We start from the raw sequence: 22,708 nt of genomic DNA, 5'->3' as shown, positions 1-22,708 counted from the left end.
ATGCTTGAAATAGTTTACCAGTGCACATTAGAAGTCAGTCTTCTTGATTATTTCGTCCTCTTTTTTAGTTGTCTTATGCTGTACATTATGACGTGAATTATTTCATTTACAGTCCTCTGCACGAACTTAGTAAGCTCTGAGTTAGAATCTAGAGTTTACTTCTACTTGTATTCAAAGTGTGTTTCACAGTTCAATAATTATTGTTCATAAGAATTTTTAAGTATCTGTCCTATTTTATCTCCATTTGATATTGAGTCAGTGTTATCCTTTGGCATCAGTAGCATTACCTTAGGATTACCTCTGATGTATAAGATTGTGTATATAAGCTTCCAGGCTCGGTTTTGTTAAGCTGAAGGAAGCCAATCTCTACAACCAGTTTGGCCAAGGTTTTCTTTGGATAGGATTAAGTGCTGAATTGACTTTAGAAAAGATGCTTAAGGGTTTATTTTATTTAAATTCTGCTGTATTAGAACAATAGAATTTTAAAAGGGGAAGACAAGGAAGCTGACACTGCTGGGTTTAGCAAACAGTTGTCAGTTAGTTCCCTGCTGTTGATTCAAGTGATGTGAGAAAGGGTGTAAGAACAGTGCTTATGTTGGTTGGATAACACTGTCATCTACCTGGACACAAGCTTTTTTGAAGGCAGCAATTTTAACTGATATCAGTCAGATAGAAGAGGAAAAATAAGTCAGAAAGCAATTCTCTACAACACAAGATTTAATTGATATTCCATTTTATTCCCTAATATAATTAAAATTTTCTCCAGTTTATGTTCAGTACTAGAAATTGTTCTTATTCTTATCATTAACTTGTGGAATGAAAATTTGTGAAGCTACTTGTAGGTTTTCAGCATAGACATTTTAATAAATATCCAAACCAGTAATATATCACAGTTACAGACAACCATATCTCTACCTTCTATCTAAATATTCTGAATACTCTGTATCACTTCAGTTTTACAATACCAGAGGGTCAGATTTTGCAAGTTTTTGTTTTTCTAGTAACCCGTGTATTTTTAAAAATGTTTGAGCAGTTACATATGTCATAAGCAGGCAGCATTCTTAATCCAAGTTGTCATTTATTTACTAGTATTAACAGTGGCTGAAACCAGTATTTGTACAAGTTAGTAAAGCTGAATAGAGAAAATGGAATGTTTGGATAAAGAAGCTTAGAGACAGACTGAGAATTTGAAGGCTTTTATTTTTATTTTTTGCCTCAAGGTTACATCAACCGATCTAATAAAACATAAACTGTATATTATTACAAACTTTGCCTTGTGATAGCTTTAAACTGTCATGGCTACAACAACAGCATTATTTTAAAATAGGATTTAAAAACAGGTTACAACCCTGTTCTTTTTGGCTACTGCCTTCTGTTTAAATGTACTGGCCTGTTTCTCTTGGAACCTGCCCACAGGATGACTGTGTGTCTGGTTTTTGGTTCTCACCAATAAGGGTAAAGTTGAAAGCCTTCTGTTTTGTTCCTGTAGTTCTGTTCACCTTAGGAAGCACACAGATGAGCACTGAAGGCTAGCTGAGGTACCAGCTGCTGGTTATAGTATGGTGACTGCAGACTGGTGGAGACTTTAAGAGGTCCTGTATTTTGTTAAATTCCTTTCTTTACAGCTTGTTTCTTTAGACAGTCATCTTTTTGGTTCCACTATTGATGTCATTCAGAAAATGTTAGAATCATTTAGGGTGGGAAAGAACTTTGACTTCAGCCACCAACCTGAGTTACTCAGTCCCATTGTTAAACTTTGTCCCTTTTTGCTCCATTCACATATCTCTTAAATATCTCGAGGGGTGGAGGCTCCACATAGTCCCTGGTCAGCCTTTTTCAGTGCTTGACAACTGTCTTCATGAAAAAAATTCTTACTGACACCCAAATTCAGCCTTCTCTGGTACCACTGGAGACCATTTCTTTGCATCCTTTCGCTTTTTACCTGAGAAAAGAGGCTACCATCCAACTCACTTTAGCCTTTCAGGTAAGAGAACAGTGAGATGTCCCTGAAGCCCCCTCTTCTCCAGTCTAAACAGCCCCAGTTCCTTCAGCAATCCTCATTTGTCTTGTTTTCTATTCTTTTCACCAGCTCTGTTGCTCTTCTCTGAAGATTTGACAGAAACTCAGTGTCCTTTGTATCCAGGGCTCCAAAGCCAAATACAGTATTTGGACTGTAGTCTTATCAGTAGAAGGGGACAATCATTTTCTTAGTTCTCCTGACCATGACGTTTCTGATATCATGATACCAAAGGGTAGAAATAACATTCACAGTTTTACAAAGGGAAGCTCCATATTTACAGTATACTTCAGAGATTCTGTAGATGTTTTAATGCTCTGAATTGACTTTGGGAAGTTTTATGAAGCTTATTTTGACACGTGGACTCCTGGGGCTTTCACAAAAAAGACAATGATCTAATCTGTATTACTGTGTGAAACACAGACAGAAATGACTTTTCTTCCTGGTTAGATATTTTCTGAGGAAATAAAAGTACAGCTAAAGAAAACATTTCCTTTAGAAGAGCTAAAGAAATAAAACTCCAATTTAAACCTAATAGATCATGGTGGCCAGCCTTTTGGCTTGCCCGGGCCATCAAGTGAAGAGGAATATGTACATGTAACAAAACTTTTGGAAAATATATTTTTATTAAAACATCAAAGAAGGCAACAAACCCATAAAACTAGTTGGATATTTGACCTTGTTTTTTTGTAATTAATGTGTCGATGTCTGGATTGCTGAGAACTCTTGGTGAGTTCCCAAGATGTTTGTCAGAGATTTTTGATCTAATTGTACTCCCTGTGTTTCATCCTAGAAAATAATTGTACACAAATGTATGTACTGCCAAAAAGTGATGACATGAATAAGGCGTGAAGCAAGGCAAATTTTTCTCCAGTAAAATAGGTCTTAGTAAAAGAAAAGTGAAGAAGCATGATCAAATTTTATTTGAGTTGAATATCTGGTTGCAACTGTGTGCAGTCCATTTGAAAATTTGCAGGTGGTGTTTGTATGTTGACTGAAAATGGAGTTGCAAAAATACAAAAAAAAAGGTAATTTTTTATGCAATCTTGAAACCGATTCTCAAATTGCCCTACGTGATTGGAACAGCAGAAAAAAATATCAAATATGAGTTGCAAAACTAATTAAAAACATACTGTGAATTATTTTCTACTTTTTGAGAGCTTTTGAGGTAGTGAAAAGTACAAAATTTGTCAGCACTACAGTAGAATTCTGGATATTTCTTCCACAGTAAACATGTAAATTTATTAATTTATTTTACAAAATAACATAAGCTGGAGCTTCTTAGGTAAATAAGAGAAACTGTATATCTGCTTAATAACAAAAAATTCATGTCTTCACAAGCATGAAGTACTTTGAATGGCATTTCATCAACTAATTACATAAGAGTTATGAGGCTGGGTGGGATGGGATTTCAAGAAGTGACCTAGTGCACACCTTTGCTGGGAGATAAACTCTGCGACCTCTAACAACTGAATGAGCTGCAGCTAATCAGCCAGATACAGTGCCACAGCTGGTATGCAGTAACTGCATGCATGTTTCGCTGCAACGGTGGAATACCTTATGCCCTGACAGCCCAGAAAGCCACCTGTATCCTGGGCTGCATCAAAAGAAATGTGGCCAGTAGGTTGAGGAAGGTGAGGCTGCCCTCTGCTTTGAACTGTCCTATGAAGACAGACTGAGAGCTTGGGCTTTTCATCCTGAAGGAGAAAAGGCCCCTGGAAGACCTGAGAGTGGTTTTTCAGTATATAAGGGGGGACTAGAAGAAAGAAGGGGACAGACTCTATCAGGGTCTGTTACAGCAGGATTAGGGGAAATGCTTTCAAACTAAAAGATGGGAGATTTAGATGGGATATAAAATGAAAAAGATTTATACGATAATGGTACTGAAACATTGTAACAGGTTGCCCAGAAGAGATGGTGGTTGCCCCATTCCTGGAGACATTCAAGGTCAGACTGGATGGGGCACTGAGGTGTAGCTATCTCTGTCCCTAAACTACTGTTAAAAACCACATATTAATGTTGCAAATTTACAGTCAATTGGGGCTGCATTGCTAGCTGTGCAGGGCCACATGCAGCCCGTGGGCCACATGTTGGACATACCTTTACTGAATATCAACATATTAATTAATGAAAGCATGAGACTGAGCTGAACTAAATAGCAGACAGCAAATTCCTGAAGCGAATGCATGTATCCTCTTCCTAGAATTCCTTCTGGCGCCTCTGTTCAAAAGCTGTATTTTATAGTTGTGGTTATGTATGTTACTAAAAAATCCCATAGCAGTTTATAATGAGGTATTACTGTGAAGTGAATGTAAGCATATATCTTGAAGAATTTAGTACGTACGTAAGTCTAATGGCAGTAGAATAACTGTCATTTTATTGTCTCTTTTTAACAGAGCTAATGGTTCAACAGATACCCAGTGAATGTACATTCTGCAAGTCCTAGTGTTCTATCTATATTATATATTTAACAGATTTTTTCATTTCCTAGGCCCTATACTGCATATAGTTTAATCGAGCACATAGTACAGGAAACATTTTAGGCTGCCTTTGCTTATCTCCAAGTTAGCTTCTCCTGCTGTACAAACAATAAAAGTAGGACAATGAACCTTTCTTCTTGGATTTTTCTAATGCATTTGCTAGGTATGCTTTTATATAGCTGCAGTCATGAGTCCTTCCTACACTCAACTAATAAGCTGTTGATGGCCCTTTAAAGTTCTTTTTTTAATCAGCAACTTAGTTATGTAAACAGTTGACATAGTTTATAAAGAACACTTGAGGAAAAGACTGGCAGATGAAGAATCCTAGCTATGTGATATTTAATATAACAAGGCAGATCTTGACTTGTCAGTTAATCGCTGTACAAATGAAACAAGCAGTCAAAATGGAGAAACAGTTTGTAAAGAAGTTCATTTAAAATGTATGCAACTATTTTGTATATGGTTCAAAGATCTTGACTGAATGCACCAAAGGAAATTTTGGATGTAAGGTAAAAACAATGATATCTTGGTAGTGCTTCAGAAAAGCATTAAAACATTTTCACCTTTACTTTAGAAATAAATGAGTATGAGTTGTTTCAGAATTACTCAATCAAATCACAATGCAAGAAGATAAATAACTTCAAAACTTGAGAAAGTGTTCTAACATTCTGATATTCTAAAATTATATCACAAATACTATTTTTGCAATCACCCATCAAGAACTATGAGTCACATTCAGAAACACAAAGCATGATGAAATTATCATAGGACACGTACTATTGGAACTGATCTGTGACAGCTAGCCAGAGCAAGGCTCTTGCTAAATGAGTTGAGGAAATTTAGTTCTTAGTGTAGGAACTGCTAACTAGGTATTCCCTTTCTGCATCAGAATCACAGAATCAGTGAATGTTAGGGATTGGAAGGGATCTTGAAAGATCATCTAGTCCAATCCCCATACTGAAGCAGGAATATGCATGCAATTACTGCCTACCAGCTGTGGCACTGTATCTGACTGACTAGCTGCAGCTTGTTCAGTTGTTTGTGATTGCAGAGTTTATCTCCCTGCAAAGATGTGCACTAGGTGACTCCTTGAAATCCTTCCTAATCTTATACCTCTGTGTCCTATAGTAATGTAAAGCTAGTTGATGAAATGCCATTCAAATGTGGTAGAAATTCAAAATACAATTATTTAGTGCCATAGTTTGTTCCTCCGTATTTATTCAGATTTCCATGTGTATAGAATACCCTAATTGTGCATCATTTAACTCATTTAACTATGGTTCTAGAATATCTTGGAATTGTCATTCCTTTTCCTTCCTTCCTTTTTTTTTTTTTTTATTTTTTATTTTACTTACTGTATTTTATTTACTGCTTGAATATTCTGCTATGGTGCCTATGGAATATATGTGCGCCTGCAATATTTACAGTTTGGCCAAAAGCTGGACAGTAAATGAATATTTATAGATTTAATCATGAAGTAAGTGTTATAATGGCTAAATCTATTTTCTTTACTGTTCATGTACTTATAGTTTCCAGTCTTGTAGGTGATGGACTGCTAACGCATAGGCTAGTTTTAATCCTTCTTTTCCCCAGAAAGACCTGCAGAACCTGTTGGGAATCTTTCATCAACAGATAGTTGTAACTGTGATGGTCTTCCTAAATCACAAATATTGCAGATGCATGAATGCAGTCTAGTAGAAAATTTATCTTCCTGTGAATGTTAATTGAATTATTATTCCTTATTTTAAGAAAATTTGATTTCTACAGTGAGTTTTAGGTGACTCAAGACACCTTCTCTGTGTTTTTGTGAACGGCTTAGTGTGTAAGAGAATACTTCCTAAAATAGGTTGCAAGCACAATATAGGGCTGACCAGGACCTGAAGGAATGGCATGAAGCTGTGTCGGTGCAGGGAGAGGGGCTAGGTTGTGTGTTAGGAAAAGGCACTGGAACAGGCTCCCAGTGCAACCAAACTGGCTGCAGTCCTAGAATCATTTGGACAATGCTTCCAGATGTAGAGTAGAATGTTGAATGTTCTTTTGAGGAGGCAGAAGTTGGACTCGATGGTCCTTTTGGGTCTCTTCCAACTTGGGAAATTCAGTGATCCTTTTTTTATGTTTCTTGTACTGCAGTGATAGAAACTGGCCAAAATAACGTGAAGAACTCAAGGAATTGAAATAGCTGTGCTTGCAAATGATGATGTACTTGTCGTTTTGAAAAAAATATAAGCAGTGTATGTTATTTTCTCCCTCATCCTAGCCTGTCTTTTCAGCAAAATGTCAACATGCTTTTATTAATCTGAAGTGTCAACACAGACTCTAATTCACCTTTTTTATTAATGTGGCTTTAGAAGATTAGGATGTTCCCAGACTGATGAATGACCCACTAAATTAGTGTGTATAAATACATACTTATTTGTCTTTTCTGTTCATTTTGGATGAACATAATCTATTGTGTGATTTTTCGTATTCTTTGAAGAGGCAGTACATTTGAATAATTTGGTGCTGCTAGTGAGGGGTAACTGCAGTTTGGTTAATCATAAATTAATTTCAGATTAGCACTGAAACTCTAAGGAAAATATCTCATTTTGAAAAGCTTTAAGTGAAGGTGACTGGAATGTTCCAAAGATGGCAGATGATATTATGGGGGAAATAAAAGGCTTTCTAGACTATGTTCGAAGTAAAACTAAAACACTTTCTTTAAAACAAGAAAAATAATAAAATTATTATATATAATTACATATAATTTTATATATATATACATACATGCATATATATATATATAATATATATATATTGTTCCTTGACAGTATTAACCTTTGTTGACCTTTGAATGTGGAACATACTTTATTACTTCAGATATATGAAGATCTACATAACTGCTTTGTGGTACTGCATACAAAGTAGAAAAAACAAATTGCTCTACAAATTACAAAATTAGGCCTGTTTTAGACAATTTATTACAGGTCACGTTCATGGATGGTTTTGTTGTGCAGTGTTATACAACACTTGGTAATGATTTCGCAGAAAGTAGGTAAAGTTTGTGTATATGCAATCAGAAATTACTTTTTATCAAGTCATAAAGGTAGAAGAGAGGTGGAAGGGGAGAAAGAAGAAATGGAAGAATTGAGTTGATGTTTAAAAACCCAAAGAATAGTAACTGGAGGAGGCTTGTGAGTGATGTAGTTTTGGGGTAGTATAGCAGAATAGTATCTTTGACTGTAATCTGCCAAGAGCTGTCCGTATTTAGTGAAATGTATTAATTCCTTCCTGAAGTGCTGAAGAAAGTCTCTGAAACTGGATGATGAATTTTCCAAGTTACTGATTTTGAGGGGACAGAGAAAAACTTGATTTGTTTTCAGGATTTAGGTGGTGAACTTGAAATGTTACTGTGCATCAGTTTTTGTGACAGAAATGAGAATTTACTACTTTTGTGAAAAACTACTTGAATTGCAGTCATCAATGAGCTTCTGAGAAAGTCTTGTCTATATACTCAGTAGAAACTTTCCTGTTTTTAACATGCAGAATACATAGAGTCAGCTGACCAGATCTCTTCCCAGTAATGTTTTGTTCTATTTTTTATTTTTGCTTTTATGCCAGAGTAAAGGTGCTAAAATGGATTTTCATTCTGAAGACTTACCTAATTTATCCTGGACTAGAGCTGGGAGGACAGACTGGAATAGGAAAGAAAATAGGGACATATACGTGTGTACACACATATTTATAGATATATGCATATAAAGGAAAGAGAATATGTGTGCATGTATGTTTATATATGTATATAGATTGCATTCATACGCATAAGTATACATATACAGAGATACATACAGATGGTGTTGGAATACTGCAGTGATACAGAATTCTAAAGATATGTGGTAACAGAATGGTACCTGTATTTATTTTGTATTGTCTCATTTGTGTGGTATTCTGTATTGCCACTTGCACTGATTAAAAAGGGAGTCTTGTTTTAAAATAGGTGAAATAAAAACAACCCACATTTTGGGTCTTTTGCTTTCTGGCATTTCAGCTTAAATCTGACTGCATTTTAAGTGCTCCATGCAGTCATACGGTTTGGGAAAGTATTTATAAAATTAGTCGCACTGAACTGGCTGAACACATACTATACTGCTTCTTGTAATAAAACATGAGAGTTGACAACAGTAAAGATTCAAGATCACTATGTACATAGCCTATATTGATATAGCAAGTAATGTTGAACAAAACCTTGCAAGTCTTAATATTAAAAAAATATGGAAAGTGACTCATACGTAGTGTGTGGGAAGAAACAGGTATTACAAGTGTATGGAATCTGATTGTTTCTTTTAATCAGTCTGAAAACACAAGAAAGTTACTATTAATCTCTGCTAACTTTAATTACTTACCAGAAACAATGCCTGCCTATAATTTTTCCAGTTTTCTAATTTTGCTCTGCTTGAAGACAGATGGAGACAATATGTAATCACTTATATAAATTAGTGTAGCTATTATGCAGGCAATCATTTACATGTTCAACAAGACAAAAAAAAATTTATTGTTTTTTGAGTTTTCTAACTTGTAGCTACAGGTTAGTTATGCTAGCTTTCTTTACATATGTGCAACAATCAGATGTAGTTATCAAAATATTCTGGTTTAATTTAATTTAATTTTTTTTTTTAATTTACAGAAAGATGGAGAGAAAAATCACAAAGTCAGACTAGCAGTTGGAAATGGAGTAAGAAATGATGTATGGAGAGAATTCTTAGACAGATTTGGTGCTATTAAGATCTGTGAGTTTTATGGCGCCACTGAAGGAAACATTTGTTTCATGAACCACACAGGAAAAATTGGATCTGTTGGACGCACCAATTTCTTTTATAAGGTGACTACTTATATTATACTTTGTAAAATGGAGTGCTGAAAGTCAGTGTATTTATTGGTTTGACCACAGGACATGGGACTTGAGGTATAAGGTAAACATTCTTTGTTATTGCAAGATTAATTGGCAGTCTGTAAAATCTTGGCTGTCAAAGTATCACTGATCATGCTTAGCACCCAACCCAGTTACATTTTTAGCAGTAACACTGGAAGTTTTAGAGTCCACAGAACTCATAAATGCCTTGCCATTCTTAGGAGAATTTTTAGTAGATTCTGCATGTAAGGATCAGGTCTCTACTACATTAAAAGGCAAAAATGGAAGTTAGATTTCTTTTAGTACTTATGAACATAGCATCTGTGAAGTAAACACAAAGAGTATATTTATATTATATAATACTCTGTGGATATTTGGCATAAATGAGAATTGGTAGTAATAAAGTAATGCATAAATAACTTGAAGGGATATTTTATACCTACATATAATTATATATAACTCAAACTGTACTTCATGTAATTTGCTTCCTTATTCTGAAATTTCAAAGAATATATATTCCATATATATAAATATTATGTAAATACACAGAAAGTACCAGTTACAGTAATATAAAAATTCCACGCCTGCTGTCTACCATGTCTTCTGTATTTATTTTGTTCTAGATTACTTAACGTATAAATTTTTTTGTCCAGTACTTATGGCATCTTTTGTATTTGCAAGTCCATCTCTTGCATTTCTGTATTTTTGGCAGTCATATCTCTTGAGAAACAGTAGATGTTATTTGTATCATACACACTGTCTTCTTCTTGATGTATCCAAGTAAATGAAGAATTACGAAAAGGGTCAGTTTACAACTTGTATGTTCTCACAAATACCTTAAAGTATTTCACCAAGAAATTCATGGGTTTCACCCTTTGGATCCTATTAATACTATTTTTGAAATGATTGCAGAGGTCAGTAAATAATATGGGTCTCAAGCTTTAGATATTAACATGAAAGATTACTTAGTACAGCTTTCTAGCAGGGAGACTAGATATTTAATATTATATTGCTATTTATGCAAATTTGTACTTCTGAAATAACGAGACTATACACATCGCCTAGAATTTGCAGAAGTAACCAATTCTGTGTATCCAAATCCTCATATTTTAAGTGATTTTTGTGCTTCTGAAGAAAGCTGATAGGAAAATGTCAAGTCCAATCTGTTTTTGCAGAGAAGTAATAACACTTTTTGGAAAATATCTGTGTGAGGTGGCTTAAGATGAAGACAAATGGTTTTGTTTACAGCTTATATGTTCCAGGGTCCACAGTTTCAGTACAGCATCACATAGACTACCTCACAGTTCAAGGTGTAGACTGTATCTTTGTTTCAGGGATAGGAGCCCATCAGCTGGTGTTTCATTAGACTCTGCAGGGAGAAACCAGGAAACACTAAAAGAGAGACGGCAGGAGCTGCTGAGTTTCTCAGGAGCCACTGAGAGCTCAGGAACTAAATCAGACTTTGCTGATTTTCTGTGTTATGTATTACTGATAGTCTGTAGTATACACAGTGGACATCAAGTGCTAATAGTTATCTTTAGAAAAATACAGGTCACTACAGGGAATCAGGGATCTGGAATGTAAGGAGCAGCAGCTGAATTAGGAACCTTAGAGCTAATGTTACCTTTTTTTTTTCCAGAGGACACTAAGCCGTGTGTTGTGATTACTCGTAAACCTATTTAAAAAAAAAAAAAAAATTCTTACAAAATTTTACCTTTGTTCAAAACCTCAGTAAATTTGTTCTCAGAATTTTAGAACTCTTGACAATTTAGTCAGAAGTCAACCTCCTGGAAATACCATATGTAGGTTTCATCATAGAGAAGATCAGACTTGAAATTACCTAATTATTGACTTCATTTTCTGTATTTTTAATCAAGTAGTGTGTTTGGTTGTTTTTTGTTTGTTTGTTTGTTTGTTTGTTGTTTTTTTGCATATGTTAGTAGTAGCACTTCATATATTAATAAAATTTGCCTTTTGATTTCCAAAAGGAAGATTAGTATTTTGGGCTTTTTTTTTTTTTTGCACATGAAGCATGCTACTTGTTCCTCTTTAAGGATCACTCTTAAAATTTAAAACAATTGCTGCATATTAAGCGAAAAATACCTTTTGAAAACTGCAATTAAAAATAAATAAATGCAATACTTGATTTCACTAGATACCTTTACATTACTTCGTGCACTGCTCCAAGTTAGAACTGGTGTAGTCTATAGAAACATCAACATAATCTGCTAAGATAATTAGGGATTGTTTGCTTACTTACTCAGTATGTATATGGAAAGACAATAAGAGATTTTTTGAATTATAAAAAGCCATTCATTACATTTGGCTTGACCTGACATCGGAGTACATTCTATCTTTTTCAATACTCTCTTTTCTCTAAAAGTAAGTCCATAGTAAGTCTTCAGTTATTTCTGTAGCTTCTGTTGTAAGTAACTAAAGCACATTGTTGTCACAGGCTCAGTTTTTAGCTATTACTATTCTCCATGGGATCTGGGGTACACTGGCTGCCAGTTCTTCCACCAGTGTACATTAATTTGGCATTCTGTATCTGTAGAGTTTGAGAAGACTTAAGGTTGTTGCTGAAAACCAGATTCAGTGCGGAGACAACCTCACCTCAGTTATGTGGACATGGTATGTTTAGCTAGATTGTTGGGTAACTTATATGACCCCTATTACATGGTAACAGATCAGCCAAGATTATCTTCCAAATTGAGAAGTTCTCAAAGGCTTCTCCAAAGCAGCATCAGGCATCATTTCATAACCAGTGTGCTTTGATCTAGAGCATTTGTAGTTACATAATGTACCCAATCTCTATCAAAGAATTTCTGCTAGCAGAACAAAATGGCACATGACCCTTTTTTTTTTTTTTTTTTCAGTATAATAATTAGATGTGTCAAATTATCAGTTTTCTAATACATTAACTGCTGGGGCTTTGCTCTTGTTTCCTATGCAGTCTTTCTGGAACAGCTTCTTCAATCTTCTTTGTGACACTAACTAGTTAGCAGGAGCAGCTAGTTCACCCATATGCTGAAGCAGAGCAGTGTTGATATGAGCAAAGTTTCATGTACAGTGCAGTTGTAGAAAAGCCAAGGAGATGCAGGGAGAGAGACACAATGATGAAAACAGCGTAAGATATACGTTTTAAATTTTCATACTTAAATTCTTAAGTTTGTTTATTTCTGTATGTGTTTTTGATTACTTTGCAGTCAAGTATTGTGACACAAACTCATTCTATATTGTAATGACATAAGTTAGTACTCACTTATTTCAGGCCTTTGTTGTTTTTAAATATGTCTTACAGGTTTCACCTTATTAGACAACACATTCTGAAGTGTAGCTGTTACTTTTGTTTTTCTTATTTTGAATGACATTTATTAAATATCTACCGACACGCAAGGGAGAGCAGCTTTATTTCGGGCTCTCTGACTCTTGAGCGGTCTGAAGTTGGAAAGGGAGATTGCCTCCTACTGGAAAGCAAAGAATAGTGCAAGGAAAACCCACCTATCTGGTTACTAAATTATCTTTGTTTCCGCAAATAAATGGTACAACAACATTTGAAATCTTATTTTGATGTGGGATGATATGAAGAAATACCCTTAAACAAGTATTCTGGGAATTTCAAATACAACTATTTACCTGGGAATAGAAAGAAGTTTGAAAAAGGGGAAAAGAGATTTGTGTGATTATGTGATAGATTAAAGGAAGAAATGTACACTTTGCACTGGCATGGAGATGAACTAAATACAGTATAAAAGTCCATCCATACATATATCAAACATGTAGCTGGAATAATGACAGGTAGATTCCAGGTATAATATTTTTATTGGAGAAAAACTAAATAGACATTTTATTTCTGTTGTACCCAACGACAACATGGCAGTTTCTGAAGGTGAAAGCAAAGGATACAGCTATAAAAGACAAATTGAGCACTCCAAGTGAGGAAAGTAAGTCTTCTGTCAGTACCTGACAAGTGGTGGTTGTGATGGGAAGTCGTATTTATAAATATTGGAGTTCTATACATTTATTTTCCTAAATAATTTTGAAGACACAAATTAATGCATAAAAACAGGTGAATGGCATTGCAATTGCCAGATATCTAAGAAGCCATTGTGTATGAAATGCTAACGTAAGGCAATGCTCTGTTTCCACTTGGTTATTTTCACACTATACTCTTTATATGAGGGATTACTTGAACGTGTTACCCAGTATATAAATAAATCCCTAAATATGGATATTCATAATGTAAACACAGACTCAGTGAACAGAATAGTGGAAAACTCTGGCTAGCATTTTAGATGATTGGAATTTTGATACCATCTTGACATTTTTTGCAGAGAAGATAGTGTATAGATGATTATACAAGCAATAAATGACTGAAGTTTACACTTGATATACATCTCTATGTAGCTAATGTTTCTGATTGATGTTATTATGACATTAAAAGTTGTAATGTATTATGACATGTGTATTTATAGAAATTGGTTATGGGAAAAAGCCGTGCTCTCAGTATCTATCAAATATGTATGTAAATCTATATCTTGCTCTGAAATATATTTTATGTGACAGCAGAGAATATGCAGTGGGAATGGAACTGATTAAATCCCGTGAAGCTTATAATAAAAACTAAAAATAATCCATGGCAACCCTGAAAGATTATTCCAATTTTATTTATAAATGTATTTTAAGGACTTACTGTATGATTCTAAATTTCTTACTCAAAATTGTTTGGATGATAATCATCTGTAAGTTGAGATACACTTAAGTCATATTTATTGGAAAAGAGCAGTTGATAACAAATCAGAAATTGTTTCAACTGTTAAAGCATCTTATGTGAAACAGCAGTGCTGAATTAGTATTACGATTTTTTCCACATAGCTATAGAACAATATGGCAGAAGAGATCACTCCTAGTTTAAAAACAAAGCCATGTTTAACCATGTCTTAACATCCTGGAAAACTTTATTCACAGGCAAAAGTTTGACATCTGTTCCTGGAATTTCATTGACCAGTGGATGGGAAAGACAGAATAGCTAAAAAAAGTATTGCTTCTGCTTTCGCTTATCAAGTATTGTAATGAGTTTTTGGTGCGTTCTTTTTTTCATTGACTGCAGATTGAAACGGCGGGAATTTCAAAACTATTTTCAAAAAAATTGGCACAGTAAGAGACACTAATGTTGCAGTTTAAATCATCTTATGTTTCAGTGAGATCAGTGTTGATTTTTGGTTGATCCATTTGCATAGTGTTCTGGAGAATAAAATACAGATTAAAATCATGAGTGCTGCAGTATTCTGTGAAAATAATATTGTAGTGCTTCAGTGGTTCAGACTGTTTTCCAGTAAATTTTAAATGAGATAAAAGAAAAGTAGGCCAGTAACCAGACTAAATGCTTTGCTCTGGTGCCTTCATTTTCTACTATTTAATATGAAAAGAAAGTTTAATGCACAGAGACAGCAGTTTGAGTAGAAAATATTTTGGCTTATACTTTCATTTTGAATATCTAATGTCTAATATGTGCTGTTTTTTCTTTTTAATTGTGTATTTGCATGATTTATTTCAACAATCTAACTGAAATAGGTGTAGTTAATACTCCAGGGTTGGAAGTAGTAGAAGATGTATCCAGTAGCATAAATAGTAAATCTCAGTGGTCATTTAGATGACCTCAAGTACGAACTAGCTTCTGAGCAGTTAAAACAACATAAAATAATGCATCAAACAGTCTAATACAGATACTCACATATATTTTGATCTCTGAAGGAGCAAATAGATGAAAATGAACATGAGCAGGGCGTGCTGCTGTTCTAATTAAGCACAAATATCAGAATAACATATCACACTATTTCATTCTTATTCACATTATTCAGTGCATTTGTTTTGTCTTATGAAACCTATTGAACTAGTAAATATCAATGCAAAAAAGAAGTGAAACAGTACAGCAATTTAATGTACTGCATGTATTTGCAGAAATGCAAAGAAAAGACTCCAAGAGAAATATCTTCTACTTAAGAAGAATACCACCCATTCTACTTATCAAGAATAAAGTGGTTATCTTGAAATTAAGTTAAATTGTGTAGCATTTATCAAATTCAAGAATTTAAGAGCTACAGTAAAGTATTAGATTAAAAAAAAATCCCCTTGGCTTTATTGAAAAAGTGTCCAATTTCTGGATCATGACTTGATTTTGCACACTATAACCTCGTTCTTTTGATCAGCAGTTAAAAATGTGCATTCCCTGTTGTTTTAGACACCAGAATACCCCCAAGAAGCCATTTTATATCAGCTAAAGATAACAGTTCAAATTTAATGTGTGTTTCTACTACTCTGATCCTTGTACTACTGATATGTGGGTCCCACAATTCATTTATAAGAAAATGAACAATACAATTCTGTATCTTCACCAAGTAATTTTGAAAGTTACACGATCACAAAAATGTTTGTGTGTTAGTTATCTCCAGGAGACTGTGTAAGTTTACAGACAGAATATTTTCAGTTTCAGATGAAACTGTTCTACTCTGAGATGAGCAAGACTGAAAGTTTTCTTGCTTATATCTGCTGCCACTAGATGTCACTGTGTAGATGAAAAACGACCTTTTTTTCCCTTTTTCAGCTTTTTTTTCCATTTGATTTAATCAAGTATGATTTCCAGAAAGATGAACCAATTAGAAATAAGCATGGTTGGTGTGAGAAAGTTAAGAAAGGTAAGTATGTATTACAGTGTATTACAATGGTAATGCAAACACTTCCAGGATCTTTTTTTTTAAGAGACCTTACTATTGGGATACTGTATGATACCAACATAAACTATTAATCTTCAATTCTAACAAAAGCAATACGAATTTTGATGTAAGACAGACTTTATTAAGCACTGCAGTGCTGACACTGAAAGAACTTAGGAAATCTTTGGATATATGTTCACAGAAGAGCAGTGTGGAAAAATGACAGTGTGATATGGTCTCTAAATATGAAGGAAATGTGTCTTTTTTAAAAGAAGTTAGCATACTGAGGTGATTGCCTGGGAGATCTATGAGAAAGACTGGTGAATTAGATGAAGTGCTTTTTGGAGAGACATTAAGTGCTTTTGATTAAGTGCTCCTTTATATGTTTTATCAAATACATTGCTTGATTATAACTGTCTTCAAAATGCTTATCAGAAAAATAGTATCCCTTGATTATACCCATTTTCAAAGTGTGACATGCATACCAAGATATCCTAACCGTATATCTCCTTAATTTTTGAGGAAGAAGAATTATATTTAAACTCCTATATTTTACTCAAAAAATGAAAGCAGTGATGTTTATCACATTACTAAAAAGTCTTCAGAGTTTTTCTCAGAACTTCTGAAGTTCTGAGCCTAACTAAGGATTTACTGCTTTGGTCAAACAGCTGCTCTTTTAGATACACTGGCTTTTTAACTGATTAGGGAGCTGTTAAAGTTGAGGCTTATCACTAGAAATCCAGTAAGGTGTAGGAAGAAGGAAATACTATTTGCTCTGTGCACTTTGAGATGATAAAAAAATGTACTAGTGAACTCAGAATTGATGGATGAGAACTGTTTAGTCAATAAGAAGAAACATATAACAGAAATTTGAATAGACAATATTGCTCTGTGTGTTTAGGATCACTTTGTGCACAGAGGTGACATGAATTGCAAAGCAGTGGCAACAGGTTTTATTTTTTGTTATTAAGCTTTTATAATTTGGGCTTAAATACTGAACCCTGCTAAACTTGGTTCCTGGTTTTGTAAAGTGCTGTGTAGCAAATTAACAGCAATGCAATGTATAGGATTTGTGTATTTTAAGTTTACATTTGTTTCCACTTCTTCGTATAGGTGAGGCTGGTCTTCTCATTTCCCAAGTGAACGCAAAGAACCCCTTCTTTGGCTATGCTGGCAATAAGAGACACACAGAAAAGAAGTTACTCAGTGAGGTATTTAAGAAGGGTGATCTTTATTTTAATACTGGAGACCTAATGGTTCAAGATCATGAAAATTTCCTGTATTTTTGGGACAGGATTGGAGATACCTTCAGGTATAATCAAAATTTCTTTGTACATATCTTCATTAAAAAACAGACATGTAGGTTAGAATAATAGTGATCTATTTGCTTTCAGCTAGAAGTGGTCAGTTTAGAAGTACGTTGATGCAGCATGTAATGATCTTGAAAAGGATGATAGGGGCTTCATTTTGCAAAAAGTGCTCCTACTGAGCTGGATAATTCATCTCCAGTTTTGTAGGAATTACAGGTCTTTGAACAATCCTTCAGTGATCATACTTATCAATGGTAATTTCGCTGCTGGCAAGGAGAACTGGATACAGAAACAGATAAAAATGCATGAAATACTAAGCTGTGGTCTCATCTGATATATTTGGATATACATTAAAATTTTAAAATCATCAGGTTATGATAAACAAGCATTGTACTTCATAGTGATGGATAATATCTAGTAACACTTTAATTACTAGCACTGGTAATAAGATCAATGTACCAAGATGACAAGCAAGAACAAATATGAGCTATTAATAATCTAAAATGAATGGAATCTTTTTAAAGATATGCCTATATATCTCCAAAGGACAAAAATATTGTGTTTTCCACATTTTAGATGGAAAGGAGAGAATGTTGCAACAACAGAAGTTTCTGATGTCATTGTTATGATGGATTTCATACAAGAAGCAAATGTGTATGGCGTATCAGTACCAGGTAAAAGAAGCTTCAGCTTTATTTTTTCCATCCTCTGTGTTTAGTTGTTAACCTTTGTAACTCTTTTATTTCATGTTGTAAACCCATGAGTCATTTCTAATTGACTCATCTTTTTAATATGTAGCTAGAGTGTGTACGTAGATAATGAAGATGCCAACTGTTTCTGAATGAGGCAGTACATTTTTATGTGCATATAATACGTACTTTTGAAAAATTATCTTTCATGAAGTTGTGATAGCTGCATAAGCTAAAGTTTCAAGCTTTATTATATTGACAGTCATGGAAAATCCACATTTTCATGTGTCAGAATAAAATAATGTCAGCAAGAAAAGTGTATGAATATATTCTATTTTATTTAAATTTTAACTAAGGCTTTATGGACTCTTTATGGACAAGAATGTTAGAAAGCCAAGGTCATTACAAGGAATAAACAGGAAAAAAAAGAAATTACTTAAAAGCAACTACCTTCTTTTCAGTTTTTTTTTTTGTTAATTTTCATAAGGTTATTTGGGCCTGATTCCCATTAATGCTAAAGGCTTTTAAAACTGTACAGCAGGTCTTGCTGACAGGGAAATGAATTTCTCCTTAGCAACTTGTGTGGTGCTGCATTTTGCCTTTGTGGCTGAAGCAGCGTTGGTAACTCAGCACTGCTTAGCTGGACTTTTGCCTACCAGTGGGAAGCAGCAAATGCATTCTGCTTTTTTGCTTTGCTTGTGCATACGCCTTTTTCTTTCCCTGCTAAACTGCCATTATCTTGGTACATGAGTCTTCTCACCTTCTTTCAGTTTATCCTGTCATGTGGGAGAGGGGAGTGAGTGAGAGAAGTGGATATTTAGCCCTTACCCAAGGTCAAACCCCTACAAAATTATAAGCTTAAAATGCGAGAAGGGTGCTACTTGCCACTAGTTTAAAGCCACAAGAAAAATCATATTGAAGACTACTGACTGAATATCAGAATTAAAAGAATGAGAGCTCCTCATTTTATGCACAACATTTACCTTCTGATTCTGATCTGTATGAAAAAATAGCTGAGCCAGTTTACAGGGCACAAATAAATTTCCTCACAGAAACTGTAGCACTGGGGGGAAAAAAAGGTATGCAGGAGAAAATGGGTTAGCTGTTGCTACTCAAACAGTAGTTAAAATGTGAAGGGTTTCTTTCATTGTTGAGTTTTATTTCTCTTGTGTTTTACCCATTTTTCTCTCTCATAGACCTGCTGTCTTTCCACTCACATGGATCAAAGCTGTTAATCTTTCTCTCTGTTGACAACTTTAAGATCCACAGTTTTGAGAGGACATAGAGGCAAGGGGGAAAGGCTAAATGTGAAAGAGCATTCAATTCATTAATCCAGGGGAGCACATCTGCAGTCTGTTTTTGAGAGAAGAGTGAATTTGTTTTTTAACTCATCACCTGATTGATCTCCAAAGAGTGAAATACTGTATAAAATCAAAGTGTAATCCTACTGTTTTAGTGAAACTCAGAATACTATATGTAATTGTCAGTCCACCATTATTTCTTTTTTGTAATGTTTTCATCTCACTTCCTTTTCTCTAGGCCATGAAGGAAGAGCTGGAATGGCCTCTCTTATTTTAAAGCAGAATAAAGCAATCAACCTGGAGCAACTGTATAAACAAGTAGTGACATATCTCCCAGGTTATGCCTGTCCTCTTTTTCTAAGAGTCAAGGTAAGCTGGATGACTGCTTTGTGCATACAAACATCTGTGCTATTTGAGCACTGAGAAGTCTAATGAAATATGAGAAAATGCATGTTCAGATATCATATAATTTTATTTTAGAACTGGTCCTATTTACTGTATTAATGGAGTTTTAGGGGAGGAGTTACATAAAAAAGGCAATGCAATTTGCAGATTATTTTAAAATAAGAGGAAATGTATTAATCAGTAAGAAGAGACATCATACAAAAGCATTTGTGGAGATTAGAAGCATGCACATGGGAAACAAGAGGTTCGGATTACTAAATTGGGAACTATTTCAACTGGAGAAAATAACCTAAAATCCATTTTATTCATTGAAAATGAGAGAGTAGAAAGGTAAAGCAGGAGAAACAACAAACAAGATAAAGGAAGAGAGGTCATGAAGTGGAGCTCAAAAGAAAGAAGGAGGAAAGAGGATGCTGGAATCAAAGAATCACCAAGGTTGGAAAAGACCTACAAGATTATCCAGTTCAACTGTCTATCTATCAGCAGTAGTTCTCACTACACCATGTCCCTCAACACAATGTCTAAACCTTCCCTGAACTCCTCCAAGGTTGATGAATCCACCACCTCCCTGTGCAGCCCATTTGAGCACTTCACCACTCTTTTGGAGAAGTAGTATTTCCTAACGTCCAGCCTAAATCTCCCTGGCACAACTTGAGAAAGAAATACTCTCAGATGTCCATGCAGTATAGGAAAGTATGAAGAGCAGTTTTAATGGTTGCATTGATAGTTGATGACAGGTCAAAGGGATAAGCAACAATTGCACTAAAATTTCACAAGTCAATTAGGAACGTTCCAAGATTGCTTAACAATGAAAGGAGCACTGTGGTCAGAGATTTAGCTGTAATTTAATCAGAGTGGCAATGGAGGAGCTGAATCTAGGATTGGTAGTAAATCGTAAGCTCAGTTTGAAATGAAAAATAAATAAAGTAATCACTGCGGAGTTTAGTGGTGTCTGTGACAAAGGTTTCAGATGGGAGGAAAAAAAAATCACAGAACAGCTTGGGTTGGAAGAGACCTCAAACCTTATCTAGTCCCAACCTGCTGCAAAATTGCCACCCACCAGATCAGGCTGCCCAGGACCCCATCCAGCCTGGTCTTGAACACATCCAAGGATGGAGTATCCACAGCTTCTTTGGGCAACTTGTTCCAGTGCCTCACTACTCTCACAACCCTTGGTTGCTTGCAAGTGACTGCAGCTTCTTTTCACTCTATCAACATGTGTTGGTCCATAGCAGAACAGAAGTTCTGAGAAAAATGATTTCTAGAGAAATGAGACCAAACAGTATCAATTAGGACTTATAAAAACAAGTCGAAGTGTGAGTCAAAACATAATAAATCTCTCTCTCTCCTACAGGAAACAATGGAAATGACTGGAACTTTCAAACAACAAAAATTTAGATTAGTGGATGAAGGTTTTAATCCATCTACCATTACGGATCCTCTTTATTTTTTAGATAATTCCAAGCAAACATATATCTTATTAACCAAAGAAGTATATGAGAGAATCTTATCTGGTCAAATCAAACTTTAATTAACCTAATGAAAAGCTATTAAGGGACAGTTTCTATGAGCTACTATGTGAAAAGCAGTAAAAATTATTACCAATATTGATATGTTATCTAGATTAATATTTCATGTAGTTCATATTTTCTTTCAAACGTGTATTGTACCTTTCCTCACTTACCTTAGCTCACTAGTAATTTACTACCACTTGAGATCAAATACAAGTAAAGAACCTGTAAAACAAAAATGAAATTTTAATTTTAGAACATAAGTGCTGAATCTGATAGCTTTTCTTAGAACTAAAGGAACATGATACAAAGTAAAAAAGATCAAACATAACAAAAGTGTAGTGACAGAAGCTGCTATTAATTCTATGCAGACAAACTATGCCAGCAACATATTTTTAAATGTATCTAATGTATACTTTCAAATATTTGCTTTAGAAAATATAGACTTGGAATTGGTTGGAAGAAAAATCTTCAATGGAGGAGTTTTATAATGGAACATAAAACAAAAGGGGATGAAACAGAAGAAAACCCTCCAAATAAAGCTGAAATTAAAGAATTTATACAAAGATCACTACTGAGCCTGCTAGTCCATACTCTTTTATGTGTTGAACTGACTCTTTAGAGAATCAAAGTATGAAGACAGACCAAACTGTTGTGAAATGTTTGGTAACAGATTAAAAGTAGGCAGTGTCCACACTTAATGGGAAAAAAAAAAAATCACTCATGTAGTTCATATTCATAAAAAAAATCACTCATTGTATAATCAATGAGTATACAGGTGTATAATCAATAACTATACAGGGAAGTTAGGCTGGAAAGATTATTGTGTTAGAGCAGGATAACCAGAAATGAATGGAAAGCATGCCCACATCCTGGGCTTGCAGAAAAAGACTCCAAGAGGAACAATCTCCAGAAAGAGATCCTTCCTTAGTGGCAGTCAGCTCTTAAATGAGGTCTTAAATGAGGGGCTCCACCCCTTGTGCTCACACTGGATTGCCTTCACCCGTGCTCCCGCAGCCGCAGCTGACTCATTGCTTGCCTCAGGAGATCAATCAGAGGTTCAGGCCGTGACTCAACAGTTCCCATACAAGCATAAGAAGAATGATTTGTGTTCTACGTTACACATATTGACTAACAATATAAAAATATAAAAATAGCCTCTTTACTCTTACTAGTGTCTGCCAGAGATTATTATTTCCTGGGTCTAAAATATTGCAGATTAAAAAAAATTCTTAATCATATATTCTCATGCCCTTCTTTACAAAATTAAAAAAAAAGATTATTTAAACAAATTTTGCATTGTCTGTTTAAGACTGATTACTTATATACTTGTTAATAGTATGCTTTAAATACTTTTTAATAGTTTATTTTAATACCATGGTTCAGTGCACTCTTCA

At 34.6% G+C, this 22,708-nt stretch overlaps 1 protein-coding gene across 1 annotated transcript in view; it reads left to right on the top strand.

The window, feature by feature from the left end:
• SLC27A6 (solute carrier family 27 member 6) overlaps positions 1-21,331 on the top strand; it is a gene marked incomplete at both ends in the record, with an annotated part of 37,323 nt that extends 15,992 nt beyond the window's left edge. Inside the window, 6 exons of the mRNA XM_079548530.1 lie at positions 9,158-9,352; positions 15,987-16,077; positions 17,209-17,407; positions 17,982-18,079; positions 19,634-19,764; positions 21,155-21,331. Of these exons, the coding sequence (XP_079404656.1) occupies positions 9,158-9,352; positions 15,987-16,077; positions 17,209-17,407; positions 17,982-18,079; positions 19,634-19,764; positions 21,155-21,331 (891 nt within the window). The remainder of the gene's footprint in view (positions 1-9,157; positions 9,353-15,986; positions 16,078-17,208; positions 17,408-17,981; positions 18,080-19,633; positions 19,765-21,154) is intronic.
• Between the last annotated feature and the right edge of the window lie 1,377 nt (positions 21,332-22,708).

Source organism: Tetrao urogallus, assembly GCF_951394365.1.
Source record: "Tetrao urogallus genome assembly, chromosome: Z".
NCBI classification, from domain to species: domain Eukaryota; kingdom Metazoa; phylum Chordata; class Aves; order Galliformes; family Phasianidae; genus Tetrao; species Tetrao urogallus.
This window is presented reverse-complemented; position numbering and strand designations above follow the sequence as displayed.